Source organism: Schistocerca nitens, chromosome 7 (genome assembly GCF_023898315.1).
Source record: "Schistocerca nitens isolate TAMUIC-IGC-003100 chromosome 7, iqSchNite1.1, whole genome shotgun sequence".
NCBI lineage: Eukaryota > Metazoa > Arthropoda > Insecta > Orthoptera > Acrididae > Schistocerca > Schistocerca nitens.
The window spans coordinates 224353353-224369409 of record NC_064620.1 but is presented as its reverse complement, the minus strand read 5'-3'; the positions used below and the strand labels follow the sequence as shown (position 1 = coordinate 224369409).

The following is a 16057-nucleotide window of genomic DNA, read 5'->3' as shown; positions in this document are numbered from 1 at the left end:
GTGAGTGCCTAATAAGGGCGATGGATTAGTTTCTCTTCACGTGGACTTTTAACTAACATGTAGTCTAGTTCCCCACAATCCGCCTATCCACGCAAGGCTATGTAGTTGTAGATTACTGAAAAACCCAACTGCAGCTTGAGCGTGAGCATTTGTCATATTATTCTGCACAGAGTGAGTTGCGCATAACTATGACCAAGTAAACCTGCTCTAGTGGCGGATCAATCTCGTGGCAGTCATAGTGATGCATTCACTGTGACAATCCTTAACTAGTTTTAAAGACATGACACGCATTTTCAGTTGTATTGGATTTTATTGATGTAATTATCGCAGTTACATAACACACATACGAACGTAATGAGAGTAAGGTCATCGCTATCACTAGTGTGTCCAACTTCGTCACTTCATGGGCACCTTATCGCTACGACAGAAGACTATGTTTGAATTACGCTAATGAAGACTATTTGTTTGCAATATGCCAATGAAGTTATCCGAAATTGAAAAACTAAGAGAACTGATCAGTTACGACGATACTTCGTCTCGAGAAACGGAAAGTATCTAATTTGGTTATTTCAAACTCATATGCACTTAAGAACGAACAATGGAAACTGTGAAGTGTGGGTAATAACCAGTTGTCTATCATTGCGAAACATTTACATGTATATGCATTTCCCTTTATACCACACAGTTAAATGTGTAACAAACTGCCTCAATTATAGTTCCCGGCAAACTATAAATTATTGATTAAAGACCACGGGCAATTTCCCACTTTGTTGTGGTATGACTGTAATCACGTCTATCACTGCTGACAAATGTGATCTGTGATTTTGCAATGAAAACACAACCAGAGATACTGTACTCGATGCGACATCTATGAACTGAAAGTCGAAGTATCAGAGTGGTCAGAGACTCGCTCTAACTGCAAATGGGTGTATCAGTTGAATGAGTTTTGCTAGTTGGCGAACCTATTTCCCAGGTCCTTGTATATGACGTCACAATCTAAACATTGCTCAGCTGTAGGAAGGTGTAGTGCTGTCGGAAGAGTGGTTGACGTTGGATTCACACTAGATTTCTTCGGGAAACTGAGTGTGTCTCCACAAATTTCACCACGGCGACCCGTTAGCAAGCCTGGCCTCGAGCGGAGAGTCGGACGACGGTGGACTTGCTCCGCCACCGCGAAAGAAATCGCGTACTTTGGACGCTACAATGCAGCAAGCAGCTAATGGCTGTGCGCAACGCAATGGAGTGTCCGAAGACCATTCAGATACTTTCAATCAACAAAACGGTGCCGAGATCTCGCCCGATGACATCGCTGTTAATGGAGGACCAAATGAGGAAATTACTCCGAAGATAATGGACAAGACCACTCAGGACATTGTGCGACTTATTGGGCAGCATTTGAAAACAATCGGGCTTGAGTATGTTTCACTCGAATTTATTTATTTAGGCGTTTCTTAATTGCTGTGGTTGTAGTAACAGTTTAGAAATATGTTTATATAAGAAGGAGTTGGTAGTGGAGAATCTTCATTACACATGTTTATTAGCTGACCTATAAGTGACCTTATTTAGGCAAGGTGTACGGTGCATTCAACACAGCTGTTCGCCCAAGGTTTAGCTGTCAGCCTGCCTTTGTGTTGTCATCACACTATTGGTTGACCCACCCTTACGTTTGTTTACTGTGTTAATGTTTTTCACTGTTAGCAAGAAAGCCATTAAATGACTAGTGCATGAACTACATCAAGAAGAAAGAAAAAAATAGTATTACTAAATGTTGTAAACAGACAATTAGCCACCAGTGTTAGCGAAAGATAACATCATCGACTTTTTTGTTTGACCAAATCTGGTGATACTTTGCGAAGTATTCCGTTGCATTTTGCTCGTTTTGCGCAAATAAGTTCAACGGACTGTTTATAATGTGGTGAAATTAAAAAAAAAAATCGTTCCACGTAATGACGTTGCAGACTCTTATCCAAGATTGAGGATTTTTTTACAAAATTAACTTTACAGATCAATCGTTTCTAAATGACAGCGTAATAAATAGTTTGAAAGGTTATGAAAAGTATGATATTGTGAAAACGGCATAAATTTCATAGGCTGTGTAAGACGGACGAGACAGGAGGGAATACATAATTACGTCCATGGAAGACAGTACATCAACGAAGACAGGTTATTTCATAGTAACTGTAAAAAAGAAAAATGTTACGTCCAGTTCTTGAAATTATTGTCATTCTTTATTAAATGTTTCGAAGTTAAAGCGGAAATATTGTTCAGGAATCAGCGTTTATTTGTGCCATTTTTCCAACCTCAAAGATAGAATAAACTTTTGTATTGTAATTTACGAAGAGATTTAATTTTTGAACACACTTTTTAAGCCAAATAAAACATTGCTTTTTTTAATGTTTTGCATTTGAAATATTTAACTTGAAGAAAATTTTCTGCTTTGTATTGTTTTATTGTGTGAGGAGATTGACAGGCACTACTTTTCAGTATTGTTTCAAATCTGGCATTCTTGTAAACACTGTACAAAACAGCAGCAAACAGGCAGGTTTACAATTTTATACTGTACCTGATATCAAAATTATATTGCATTTATCATCCATGTGTAATAATTATGCCTCATTTCTTGTTCAAGCTCAATCATTCTCCAACAGTCTTGAACAATTATAAATTTTATGAAGAAACAGATGTCTCTCATCAAATAATATGATACTTGGTTTTTGGTGAGGCTTAAGAAATAAATAGATGGATTTATCCTCACGCACTAAAACTATTAAAACATTGTCTTAAAGTATCGGACATGAGTGTCAGTATGAATATTTTTGAACACTTCTTTGAAGATAAATTAAACATCATTGTGTAATATTTTTGTAGTTATCTCTCATTACACCCTTTTTGTTTGGAAGCTGCTGGAAATGCAAAAATCATCTATACCCTCACACTGGCTTTGGTCAAATGTCCCTTATTGACTGACATATTCCTGGTGCCCTGTAAAATTCGTTTGAGGTGCTAGCCCAAGTAATGTCCATGAAGAGGAATGTGTTTGGAAAGCTGTGTAACTTTACTGTTTCCCAATTCTTTACAAAAAAAGATATTACTTTGGCTTATACAAAAGTTAATTGAATTTGTTACTTAAGGGACATAGTTGCAGTCCATTACCATTGGGTGTCAGTTACTTGTTATTTTTGGGTGTTTTGTGTGTAACTTTAACTCCTTGAATAATTCACTACACTCATGGTACCAATACTGTACAGTGTACTTCTGAAGACACAGTTCAGTGGTTGGTTTGTGAGATTCTCTTTATTACCATACTGGCCACAAAGCATAAATAAAAACAAATTTGCTCTAGTGCCAGTTGCATACATTCATTGGCTGCCTACTACAAATGATTCTTTACAGAGTATTAACTATTGTTATTTGGTGAATTGCAGTACAAAGAAGTGTGGAGTACTGCTGATAAATAGAGAGAATTTCAAATGAACAGCTTTTTTAATCTATAAAAGTGTCTAAGCTTCTATATGTTTAAAAAAATGTATATTGAAGCTATGATTTTGCAGCAACAACATAACCACCACCATGAAAAATATAGAAAAGCTTTAGAATTTTAAGCTCGGTTCATTTATTGTTTCTCATTGATGCATATGCCAAATGGAAAAAAATAAGGGCTATTCCTGCTGTTAAATTATGAAAGCACCAACAAATTCATTGGCTGATAAGCATTTGTTAGTCAATATAATACTGAAAAATCTGTTTCAGAATGGTGTTTTCCTATAAAATTTTGTTGTTGTAACATGCCATATCCCTCATATGGTTCAGACGCAAATTATTCGGAAAGATCGGTCTCCAAGTTAACAAATTATGGACATAAATATTTTTTTTAGATGGACCGTTATTGTTGCCCATGTTTGGTTCTACTTTCAGAAGAAAACATTTGAGAAAGTAATGAACATTGTGTGAATGACTAAGAGTTATAGCCTGGCACATGTTGGTATTCATTGTTATTTTCATCATTCACATTCTTCAACGAATCCCATACCGAATGTGAACCATCATGGATGTGGAATGAGTCAGAATGTAGCTTACCACACAGGTGGGATTTTTGATTAACTGCTGCTGTTTTCAAAATAAACAACTATGGTTGACAAGCAGGCTTGGCTCCTTATTAGACACTTTAGCCACACACCTTAAAAAGTTACAAATTAACATGTTATATAATTAGCAGAAGAGACATTATTTTGTAAAACATGCTTCAGAAAACCACTGTAACTACACTTTCATAAGTTTGTGTTGATTGCTAGTAGTATAGACTAGTTTTTGAAAACATTTAATAGTTGATCCAGAAGCTAACGGTTTCAATAAAATATGAAAAATTTGTTGACTTATGTATTCTCAACTACATTATTCCCTTGTGCAGTATATCCATATACTCCACAGCATACTATTTTAGTGCTAGTGGGTATTAAAAATGGATTTATATTGTTAGAAAGGGCCTACAGGATGAATTTTTCGTTTCCTTTGTGGTGAAATGTGTTAGTTGTTAAATGTCAGTAGAGCTGAGGGCAGAAACAAATGGTGATGTTATGAGAGAGAAAGAGAATTGATGATGAGGAACAACAGTCATAATCCCCAGAGCTAATCTATTTAGAAGTTACAAATTGTGGTCAAAGATCATAAGAATTTTTCAGTTTTGTTTGGATGCTGCTATGTAGAAGTATAACAACTATATTTCTACACTGTATTCATGGGCTAGTATCAGTGGAGACAAATGTTTTGTATGTGGTTGGCCGTATCTTGTGTGCGCTTGAAATTTGATTTTTTTAAAAAAGGAAGCTTGAAGATGTAGTTTTCTGCAGGCATAAATTGCTCTGTAGGTGTTGGAGGAAACGATGACATGTGAACTGTTGTTGGATTGCAAGGGAAATGTTTTCAAAAAGAAATGTATTGTTTTCACAATACTTTCTGTTCACAGTTTAGGATAATATAAAGTAACAGCTGTTAATTTTTATGTATCATGTGATACAGATGTCACGGGGAACAATGTTCTTTCCTGTGTACTAGTATGTTGTTCACTGATTTGAACAATGTATATTTCTCTACCTGCCAGCTACTGAGCCACTTTTGAGGAACATTTAAAGTGAGGGAAAATTTAATATTAGACTAATGTTGGGAAATAGTAGACATAAAGGCTTTTTTTCTGGGTGTGATCTCCATAATACTCTGTCCTTTGCTAGAAGTTATTCACCCAAAAACAAAAGAACTGAGGTGATAAGCACATTTCATTTACTGTTTCCATCAGTTGTCAAAAATTCGTGGTTAAAATGAAGTTAATACTGCATGTTGCTAAAAATAAAATAACAGTATAGACGAGGCATTGAATCACAGGCAGGCACAATAGAAAAGACATCTAAAGTATTAAAGCTTTCGGTCAAAGTCGTTCTCCTGCTGCAGCAGAAAGAAAACACACACCCGCATGACCCCCCCCCCCCCCTCTCTCTCTCTCTCTCTCTCTCTCTCTCTCTCTCTCTCTCTCTCTCTTTTGGACTTTCCATTGTTGGGGGGGAAAAAAAATTATTTCTGTGGCAAGCAATTTTCTTTCACATTTTTATAACTGTGTTTGTAGACATATTTCTGTAATGTCCAAGGCTTTTATTTATTCATCTTTGTATCCAGACTCATGACAACGTATACTGACACCTATCAATTTTCTGTTCCTTTCCATATGAGACAAAAGATTAAATGCACTGTAAAGTGTTTTGCCGTGGCACAATAATCAGTTCTGTTGTTAGTTTTTCATCAAATAGATTAGTTAGATGTCAAGAAATTGAGGACATAATGTCAGTTGTATTGCTATAGATAGAGAACCATAAATTATAGGTATTCTACAGTTGATTATTTTCTTGTAACAGATTATTTGTTATTTTCTTTTCTATACATTTCTCCATCTGTTGTTTTTCCATAAGAAACCTTTCTCATTAGCTGACTTTTTTGTCACCAAGCAAGTGTAGCATAGTGGGGGTAGTAGCACTACTGCCTGTTCTAACAGAATCTTAAGCTGAGAGAGAGAAAGAGAGAGCAAGAACTGTATGATGATGACCAATACGTTAAAATTCTTTTAGGGTTAGTTCTTTTGAAAAAGACTTAGCCAGTGTTGTTTCCCACTTGTGTTCTGTCTGAGCTTACACTCAATTTCTAGAGACCTTATGGTTGACTGGATATTAAACCCTTTTTTAAAGCTTTTTTTCTGTGTGTGATTTGCGCAATAGAGGTGGATTAGTGCCAGAGTGGTGGAGCGTAACATATTCACTATGAGGGCTGATGGATATAGCTCAGCATTGCAGTCCTCCATCCTTCTAAAATTCGTAAAATTTACTAGCTTTATGGGAAGGTTTATAATTTTGTGTACATGAGCCGTAGTATGTAATATGGCCAATAACAAAAGCTGTAAATTAGTGTTTAAGATTCCCTTAAGTCATGTAAAGTGCACAATGCAATGGTTTCTTCTATAAGCTGTTAGCCAGCTCTTCATTCCGTGCACGTGAGCTGTTGCTCTTACTCTTGATAATGATTTTTCAGTTGCTGCTTCTTTTTTGTGAGGAACACGGAAAAAATGATTATGTAAATAGTATCTGAAATCAAATGCCATGCGTTTACTGTTAGGAACCTACTAATATTTTTTTCAATATCTGTTTATGTTAGATCATTAGAAGCACAATATGATTTGCAGGTGTTACTGAATGTGGGTATTTTTATTTTCATACCGTTCATTACAATATGGAATACACTTTACTTGGTTTCTGTTTCTAAAATAGTACATTTTGTGGAAATGTATGTCTTTCTTTTAATGTTATACTGTGGTGGATATACTGTGAAGCAAAGTAAAGATTTCAGCATTTTAAGAGACAGAATGTATCTTTTACAAAAAGTTTCAGAATACTTGGTTTCAGGAATTTGTAAGTATAACACACATTTTGTTACTTCAGGTGCATATTTCTTAAAAACCTATGTTATTTTCATCTGTCATGGGTAGATTGTCTCATTTACAGTTATTCAGTCCATTATTTCTCATTAAATGGAATCACCTGTTTAAGGTATCAGCGTAGGCTATAATTGTCTCATAATGAGATGGTGTTCTGTCTGTAATGACAACGTTGTTAAGCTTACAACATATTCATTGCCTGGTAATGGTGACTTAATGCGTCTGCACCTGAACAACAAGTTGATGTATTCTGAGTGTCTTATATAAAAAGACAAACTGTGAGTGTGAGTTACTCAATTTGAAATAGTTAATCACAAATGTTCCCATTGGGATTGTTTTTAACATAAACCAGTGGTATCCATATGAATTGAAGTTAATGAAAGCTAAAAAAGATTTGGGGCTAGATAGTGATAATCCAGAGGATTGTAAGTGACAGAATATTTTTGTCTAGTCAGTTGTCTGCAGCCTTATTTGTCAAGGAGAATCCAGTCAACACCAAAAGTTTAGGGGGAGAATCTTCAGTGGTCTTATAAGAAGAATGATCAACAATGTCTTATATAATATGAGGACAATGTGGCAATTGTAAATCTTTGATCCCATGTACTGCAGCATATAAGGGTGAGGAAGAAACTCAACCATGGCCTTATCAAAGGAACAATCTCAATATTTCTGAGGTGATTTAAAGAAAACGTAGAAAACCCAAACCTGAACTGCATGATAGGGACTACTACTTACCTCCCAAATGTTACTATAGTGCTATAAACAATGTGTCAGCAAGCATTATAACCAGAACTTAAGATACATTGGAAACATTATGTGGAAGACTCCTTAAATGGATCTCATTTTGAACATTGAAGATGTAGTTGTGGTGAAATTGTCTTGTGTTCAAGAGACAGATGACTGTCATTTGATAATGTAAGACTCAAATTTCAATACGTGTCATTTTAATGCAAATTAAACATAGCACCTATTTTATTGTAAATTTTTGGTTGCTATGAAATCAGATGGAAACATGTTCCTTTAGAGCTAGGACAAATATGGAGAGTTGTTTAATACTGTATACATGGTTTTTATTGGACCAATGACATATCTTGTTTAGTAACACAAGTGCCTATGATGGTTTATTGTCAGCTATTTTACTGCTATTTTTATTTGAATAAAGGTAGTTGTGGTTAAGTTTAATCAGCATACCACAGGGACAACAAAATTTCAATTGTTCTGGTATATGTTGCTTTTGATTGTGTGTACTTGGATAGTAGATTTTAACAATTTAACAGAAGCTATAAAGTGTCTTTGGTTACATGAACTAATAAATGCATGCATTCTTTCCTACAGCCGGACTGCGGACTTACTGATGCAGGAGTCTGGGTGTCGCCTTGACCATCCGGCTGCTGCCAAATTCCGACAACATGTTATGGATGGAGACTGGAATAAGGTTTTTTGTTATTAAATTGGTTTACTTGACAAGTGGAACTGGTATAAAGTTCTTGGGTTTCCAAGTGGTGTCATCAAATAGATGTGACAGTCTAAGATTCACTGCCTTTATTTTTTGACAAAATGTCAGTGACATCCCTTTCCTCTTTGTGTAACTATCACTGTGGAGTGACATGCCCCCTACCCCACCACAAGGTCGTTGCATGTGGTGGTGGGGTTATGTGGGTAGCATTAAAGTCACACCACTAGCATTGTGCTTCTGATACATCATCGAGATACAGGGTGTTTCAAAAATGACCGGTATATTTGAAACGGCAATAAAAACTAAATGAGCAGCGATAGAAATACACCGTTTGTTGCAATATGCTTGGGACAACAGTACATTTTCAGGCAGACAAACTTTCGAAATTACAGTAGTTACAATTTTCAACAACAGATGGCGCCGCGGTCTGGGAAACTCTATAGTACGATATTTTCCACATATCCACCATGCGTAGCAATAATATGGCATAGTCTCTGAATGAAATTACCCGAAACCTTTGACAACGTGTCTGGCAGAATGGCTTCACATGCAGATGAGATGTACTGCTTCAGCTGTTCAATTGTTTCTGGATTCTGGTGGTACACCTGGTCTTTCAAGTGTCCCCACAGAAAGAAGTCACAGGGGTTCATGTCTGGTGAATAGGGAGGCCAATCCACGCCACCTCCTGTATGTTTCGGATAGACCAAAGCAATCACACGATCATCGAAATATTCATCCAGGAAATTAAAGACGTCGGCCGTGCGATGTGGCCGGGCACCATCTTGCATAAACCACGAGGTGTTCGCAGTGTCGTCTAAGGCAGTTTGTACCGCCACAAATTCACGAAGAATGTCCAGATAGCGTGATGCAGTAATCATTTCGGATCTGAAAAATGGGCCAATGATTCCTTTGGAAGAAATGGCGGCCCAGACCAGTACTTTTTGAGGATGCAGGGACAATGGGACTGCAACATGGGGCTTTTCGGTTCCCCATATGCGCCAGTTCTGTTTATTGACGAAGCCGTCCAGGTAAAAATAAGCTTCGTCAGTAAACCAAATGCTGCCCACATGCATATCGCCGTCATCAATCCTGTGCACTATATCGTTAGCGAATGTCTCTCGTGCAGCAATGGTAGCGGCGCTGAGGGGTTGCCGCGTTTGAATTTTGTATGGATAGAGGTGTAAACTCTGGCGCATGAGACGATACGTGGACGTTGGCGTCATTTGGACCGCAGCTGCAACACGGTGAACGGAAACCCGAGGCTGCTGTTGGATCACCTGCTGCATTAGCTGCGCGTTGCCCTCTGTGGTTGCCGTACGCGGTCGCCCTACCTTTCCAGCATGTTCATCCGTCACGTTCCCAGTCCGTTAAAATTTTTCAAACAGATCCTTTATTGTATCGCTTTTCGGTCCTTTGGTTACATTAAACCTCCGTTGAAAACTTCGTCTTGTTGCAACAACACTGTGTTCTAGGCGGTGGAATTCCAACACCAGAAAAATCCTCTGTTCTAAGGAATAAACCATATTGTCCACAGCACACTTGCACGTTGTGAACAGCACACGCTTACAGCAGAAAGACGACGTACAGAATGGCGCACCCACAGACTGCGTTGTCGTCTATATCTTTCACATCACTTGCAGCACCATCTGTTGTTGACAATTGTAACTACTGTAATTTCGAAAGTTGTCCGCCTGAAAATGTACTGTTGTCCCAAGCATATTGCAACAAACGGTGTATTTCTATCGCTGCTCGTTTAGTTTTTATTGCCGTTTCAAATATACTGGTCATTTTTGAAACACCCTGTATATGTCTCTCAAGAAACACTCTCTTGGTATATGGTTGCCACTATGAATTTCATGCATTGAGTTGGTTCATAAGTTCATAGCATTTTTCCATAAGTTTATTAAACACAGGAGACATACATAGACTTTAGTGATCAGTAATGTATTATACTTCACTATTTACAATAGTCTACCAATGCTGGGATAACTTTTCAATTCTGCAACATACAAATCATGTGGTTTGGAGGTGCAGAATTCATCAAGCCATGTTCAGAGCTCTTTTTCATCTGGAGAGGAAGTTCCTTAAAGGATGCTGAATAGAGAGTGGAAAATGCGAAAATCTGAGGACAGATGAATAAGATGGGTGTGGAATGACTTCCCGACCCAACTCCTGTGTTGTGTTTTTTATCAGTCTAGCAGAATGTGGGTGGGCGTTAGCATAGAGCAACATCACTTAGTCTTCCTGGCCATTGTTCTTATATTGTGTTTGCAAGATGTCTCCGTTGTTCATAATAAATGTCAGCAGTGATGGTTACACCTCAGGAAAGCAAATTGTAGTACATAGTACACGAAACCATTGCTGTTCTACCAGATGCATAACATTATCTTTTGTGGATGCATGCAGGCTTTTGTATGGGGAGTTTTGGACTTGTTTGGGCTCAGCCATTCATTTCTCTCCCTCATGTTAGCATAAAGACACCATTTGTCATCACCAATAACAATACAGAATAGGAGTAGTCAGTTGTTTGAGCCAGTTGATGAGCAAGCAGAGATGCACATATGACCACCTAATGATTTTTGTGATTTTGGCTTAGAGCATGCAGTACCCATTTTTGAACCTTGCCCATTGCCTGAAAATGTGGCACAATGGTGGAAGGATCACAGTTCATCACATTTGCCAGTTTTTTAGTACACTGACATGGATCATTGTTGATTAAAGCATTAAATGATCATCAAACCCCGAAGTGCTCCTGGACGTGGAGAGTCACAAATGTGAAAACAATCCTCTTTAAAATGAGAAAACCATTTTCTTGGAATGCTCTGTCCATTGCTGTTATCCCCAGACAATGTGTAAATGTTTCTGGCTTCCTCCACTGCTGTCACTCGGAAATGTTCAGATTTTTGCACTTGGCATTTTCTAGCATCCACAGCTCCACTCACTATCTCCAAATGACAAAATGACTGTATGTAAACTCAAATAGCAACAGTTAACTACAAATATAAAATGACAATTGATAAATAAACCCATAGCAACTGAAATATCAAAATGCGAAACAAAAATGCTACGAACTTAAGCACCAACCTAATACATAGCCTTAACCTTGAAGATGGCAAAAGGCAATCACATTAAACAAGATGTGTATTGTGAACATTAAGTTCAATTTGGATCATTTCCAGTGACAGTACTCCAAAACTGCATCAAACCGAGACATATACAGTTGAGCCGTGGATTGGAACCTGAATGACGTCAAGATTTGAATGTAGTCCCTTGCCATGCCAACATCAGTGAAAGGTGGTAGTGGTATAGGAGGTGAGCCACTTCATGCCAACAATCTAAACAGGGATCAGGCTCCTGATCAGCAATATGCCAGAAAATGAAAGGAGTGAATTTCGTGGAAACATTACACATCTTTCACAGATGCACATGTTTGGAAGTTGAAGAATATTATATCATTGTTTACATTACTGTGTCCACATGACAGATCTGCATGAAATTGCACATGTGGTCTTTCAGCTGTGAATGGAAGCATTATCATACTGAAAACTAAATGAAAAGAGTAACAGATAATCTCAACTGGAATATGATGCTTAATGGGTATTGCTTGCAGAAGGCTAGGGTTAGAGATCAAATTCAAATTTCCTGCACAATTTTAATGTGCCAGCAAGTTAAACAGGAGCATAACACTGCTTTAGTGTGGGAATCAGTAGACTGATATGGTCTTGATCATGTGCTTCCTCCAAATGCTGGTCAAGTGAGGTATGCCTGACAGCTTACATGGAGTTCAGACAGAAGGATCAGAGGGATATTGGGAAATTGAAATTGTGGAACAGGCAGTGAGATGTAATACATTACTTGCAGAAATTCGGCAACCAGCTACTAACTAAACCCCCCTCCCCTCCCTTGCCATCATCTCCTGAAGTCTCGGGTGTGGTGACAGACTGATCTATTGCTCAGTCCGAGGTCTACGTTAGGTTGGAAGGTGACAGTTTTGTAGTGAGTTGGCGAAGCCAATAAATGTGAAAGTAAAAACTGTGCTTATGATAACAAATTGACTGGTGATGAAGTCTGATGTTTACGTCTGTGCTATATTGAAAGAATCAAAGGGGTACAATACATATCTTTTACCCCAGCTACTCATTATATAGCTTTATTTATGTCGAAATACCTTTTGTTCTTTCAGCCATCTTCAGTTGATATGAAAATTTATGTCTTCATGAGTCCAAAGTTTTTTGGTGGATGCATTTTGATTTCTACAGCTGCCCTGTGAAAAATAGCAGTGCGTTTGGGTACCATGCTCCCGAGTTGTATTTTTTATGTTTAAGCAACATTTAGGTGCACTTATTTTTGTTTTGTAATTTATAGCTCATATTTCCATATAAATACAAAAAAGGAGCTACAAGTACAGAATAAAAATAAGAACACCTACACTGACAGAAAAAAATCATAACACCAAAAAATAATTAATGTAGAGTAATGAAAATTCTGGAATACATTTGTCTGGGTAACATATTTAAGTGATTAACATTGCAGGATCAGAGATTAATGTAAACACAAGATAAGCCATTGCAAATGTAATATGCTGTACATTAATTGTCAGTGTAACTGCCAGAAAGCATTGTGTTGTCAGGTGCTGGATGTTAGTTTGTGGGATGAAGCTCCACGTGTGGTGCACTTTGTTGGTCAATACAGAGACAGTTAATGCTGTTTGTGCATGACTCTGGAGTTGTTGTCCAGTGATGTCCCATATGTGCTTGATTGGAAATGGATCTGGCAATTTAGCAAGTCAAGGCAACATGCTGACTGTCTGTAGAGCATGTTGGGCTATAGCAGCAGTATGTGGACAAGCGTAACCCAATTGGAAAACAGCCGCTGGTATGCTGTTCACGAATGGCAGCACAACAGATTGAATCACCAAACTGATGTACAGATCTGCAGCCAGGGTGCAGGGGATAACCATGAGAGTACTCCTGCTGTTATATGAAATTGCACCCCAAACTATAACTCCAGATGTAGGTCATGTGTGCCTAGTGTGCAGACAGGTTGGTTGCAGGTCCCCAACTGGCCATCATAAGAAAAAACAATAGACCTCCACCCTGCCCTCCAATGAGCTCTCGCTTGACACTGCTGAAATTGCAAATGATGGTAATTTGGGGTCAGTGGAATGTATTGTATGCTACAGGGTGTCTGTCTCAGATCTGTTCTTGAAATAACCATTTGTAACAGTTTGTTCTATCACTGTGGTGCCAACTGCTGCTCATATTGCTTCTGCAGATGCAGTACAGGGGCCAGAGTCATACGCCGAACACTACGGTGTTCCCTCTTGGTAGTGCCACGGGTCTGGAGCCCAGTCTTCTTGTGACCATACATTCTCCTGACCACCACTGTCAGCAGTAATGTACATTGGGTACATATCTGCCACATCTCTTAGCACTATAACAGAAGGAAATGCCAGCTTCTTGTAACCCTGTTACACGACCTCGTTCAAATTCAGTGAGATGTGGAGAATGGTGTCTTTGTCACTTTTATTGCATTTTGACTAACATCAACTCACCCTATCCAATCTCAAAGGTAACTAATGCCCACGACCATTACAGTGTGTATTTAAAGCAAACTCGATATGCATCCTCATACCTGCACCACAAGTGCCACTCTCATCCGACTGGTGTGAAATTGGAATAGACATCATCTTTCAGATGTAGAAATACACTTACCAAGTTCTGTTGGCGTCATACAACTCCTTCTTGGTGCCGTAATATTTTTTTCTGTCAGTGTAACTATTAATAAACATGATTCTAATAGAGGGAAACATTCCACGTAGGAAAAATATATCTAAAAACAAAGATGATGTGACTTACCAAATGAAAGTGCTGGCAGGTCGACAGACACACAAACAAACACAAACATACACACAAAATTCAAGCTTTCGCAACAAACTGTTGCCTCATCAGGAAAGAGGGAAGGAGAGGGAAAGACAAAAGGATGTGGGTTTTAAGGGAGAGGATAAGGAGTCATTCCAATCCCGGGAGCGGAAAGACTTACCTTAGTCTGCTTGTGTCTGTATATGTGTGGATGGATATGTGTGTGTGTGCGCGCGAGTGTATACCTGTCCTTTTTTCCCCCTAAGGTAAGTCTTTCCGCTCCCGGGATTGGAATGACTCCTTACCCTCTCCCTTAAAACCAACATCCTTTCGTCTTTCCCTCTCCTTCCCTCTTTCCCAATGAGGCAACAGTTTGTTGCGAAAGCTTGAATTTTGTGTGTATGTTTGTGTTTGTTTGTGTGTCTGTCGACCTGCCAGCACTTTCATTTGGTAAGTCACATCATCTTTGTTTTTAGATATATTAATAAACATGAAAATATACAAATTGAGAAATATGATAACTAAATGAAATGTTACTTTGCACACTGTAGCTGCAGCCTTCAATATGCAGTCAACGAAAACATTATATTGATAAAGAGATAAATGTATTATGCCAACTGAAGATGGGTAAAAGCTTGAAGTACATCTTAATAGAAATAAGTACTAAAAAAAAGTGTCTAGTTGCTGTATTTCTTCAAGTAATTTAATCCATAGCCACGGAGCTCAATCACCATTATGATGTGTAAAAATCAAACAATGGAAAATCCAGGATGGAATGTAACAATACCAGAGAAGGAAAGTTGCCACTTACCATATAGTGGAGATGTTGAGTCGCGATAGGCACAACAAAAAGATTCACACAATTATAGCTTTCAGCCATTAAGGCCTTTGTCAGCAGTACACACACACACACACACACACACACACACACACACACACACAAATGCAAACGCAACTTGCACACATGTCTGCAGTCTCTTCAGCTCTCTGATACACACACAAATGCAACTTGCACACGTGTCTGCAGTCTCTTCAGCTCTCTGAGACTGCAGACGTGTGTGTAAGTTGCGGGTGTGTGTGTGTGTGTGTGGGGGGGGGGGGGGGGAGCTCAGCATCTCCGCTATATTATGATGGGTAAATTAGATATGATACTAGTCTGGGCAGTTTTTGTTGTTGGAGCATTACCTGTGATAGGCAACAGTTTCAGTTTAACTCGTGGTCTGGCCTACTCTTAAAAAGTTACATGAAATCTTCTGAAATATGAGAGTTTCATTGTAGAATCATTGTTCTGTTGGTGTATGGTAGCAGTAATACATAGAACTATTCATTCATTTATCATGCCCATAGTTCCCATCAAGGAGGAGAACCTTTGGGGATGTGGAATGAGTCAAGATATACATTACCAAAAGACACTCATACATTACCAAAAGACACTCATATTGTAGAAACTTAAACTGTACATTGTATCAAAGATAAGCTATCTCAGTGCTACTTAGTACTATTTGTGCTTACAACAGCTAAATTTAATGTAGTAGATTAGGAAGAAAGATGCTGCTACCTTTGTTGTATTATATATCTTATGTTTACCTCCTATTAATAGCATATGTGCTTGATGGTGCTACAGAAGAATGCTGAAGATTAGATGGGTAGATCACATAACTAATGAGGAAGTATTGAATAGGATTGGGGAGAAGAGAAGCTTATGGCACAACTTGACTAGAAGAAGAGATTGGTTGGTAGGACATGTGTTGAGGCATCAAGGGATCACCA

At 38.2% G+C, this 16057-nt stretch overlaps 1 protein-coding gene across 1 annotated transcript in view; it reads left to right on the top strand.

Annotated features, from left to right (window-relative positions):
- The first annotated feature begins 1000 nt into the window (after positions 1-1000).
- The window catches only part of LOC126195399 (WD repeat-containing protein 26), a 161331-nt gene continuing 146274 nt past the window's right edge, over positions 1001-16057 (top strand). The window contains exons 1-2 of the mRNA XM_049933993.1: positions 1001-1415; positions 8306-8405. Of these exons, the coding sequence (XP_049789950.1) occupies positions 1204-1415; positions 8306-8405 (312 nt within the window). The 5' untranslated portion in view covers positions 1001-1203. The remainder of the gene's footprint in view (positions 1416-8305; positions 8406-16057) is intronic.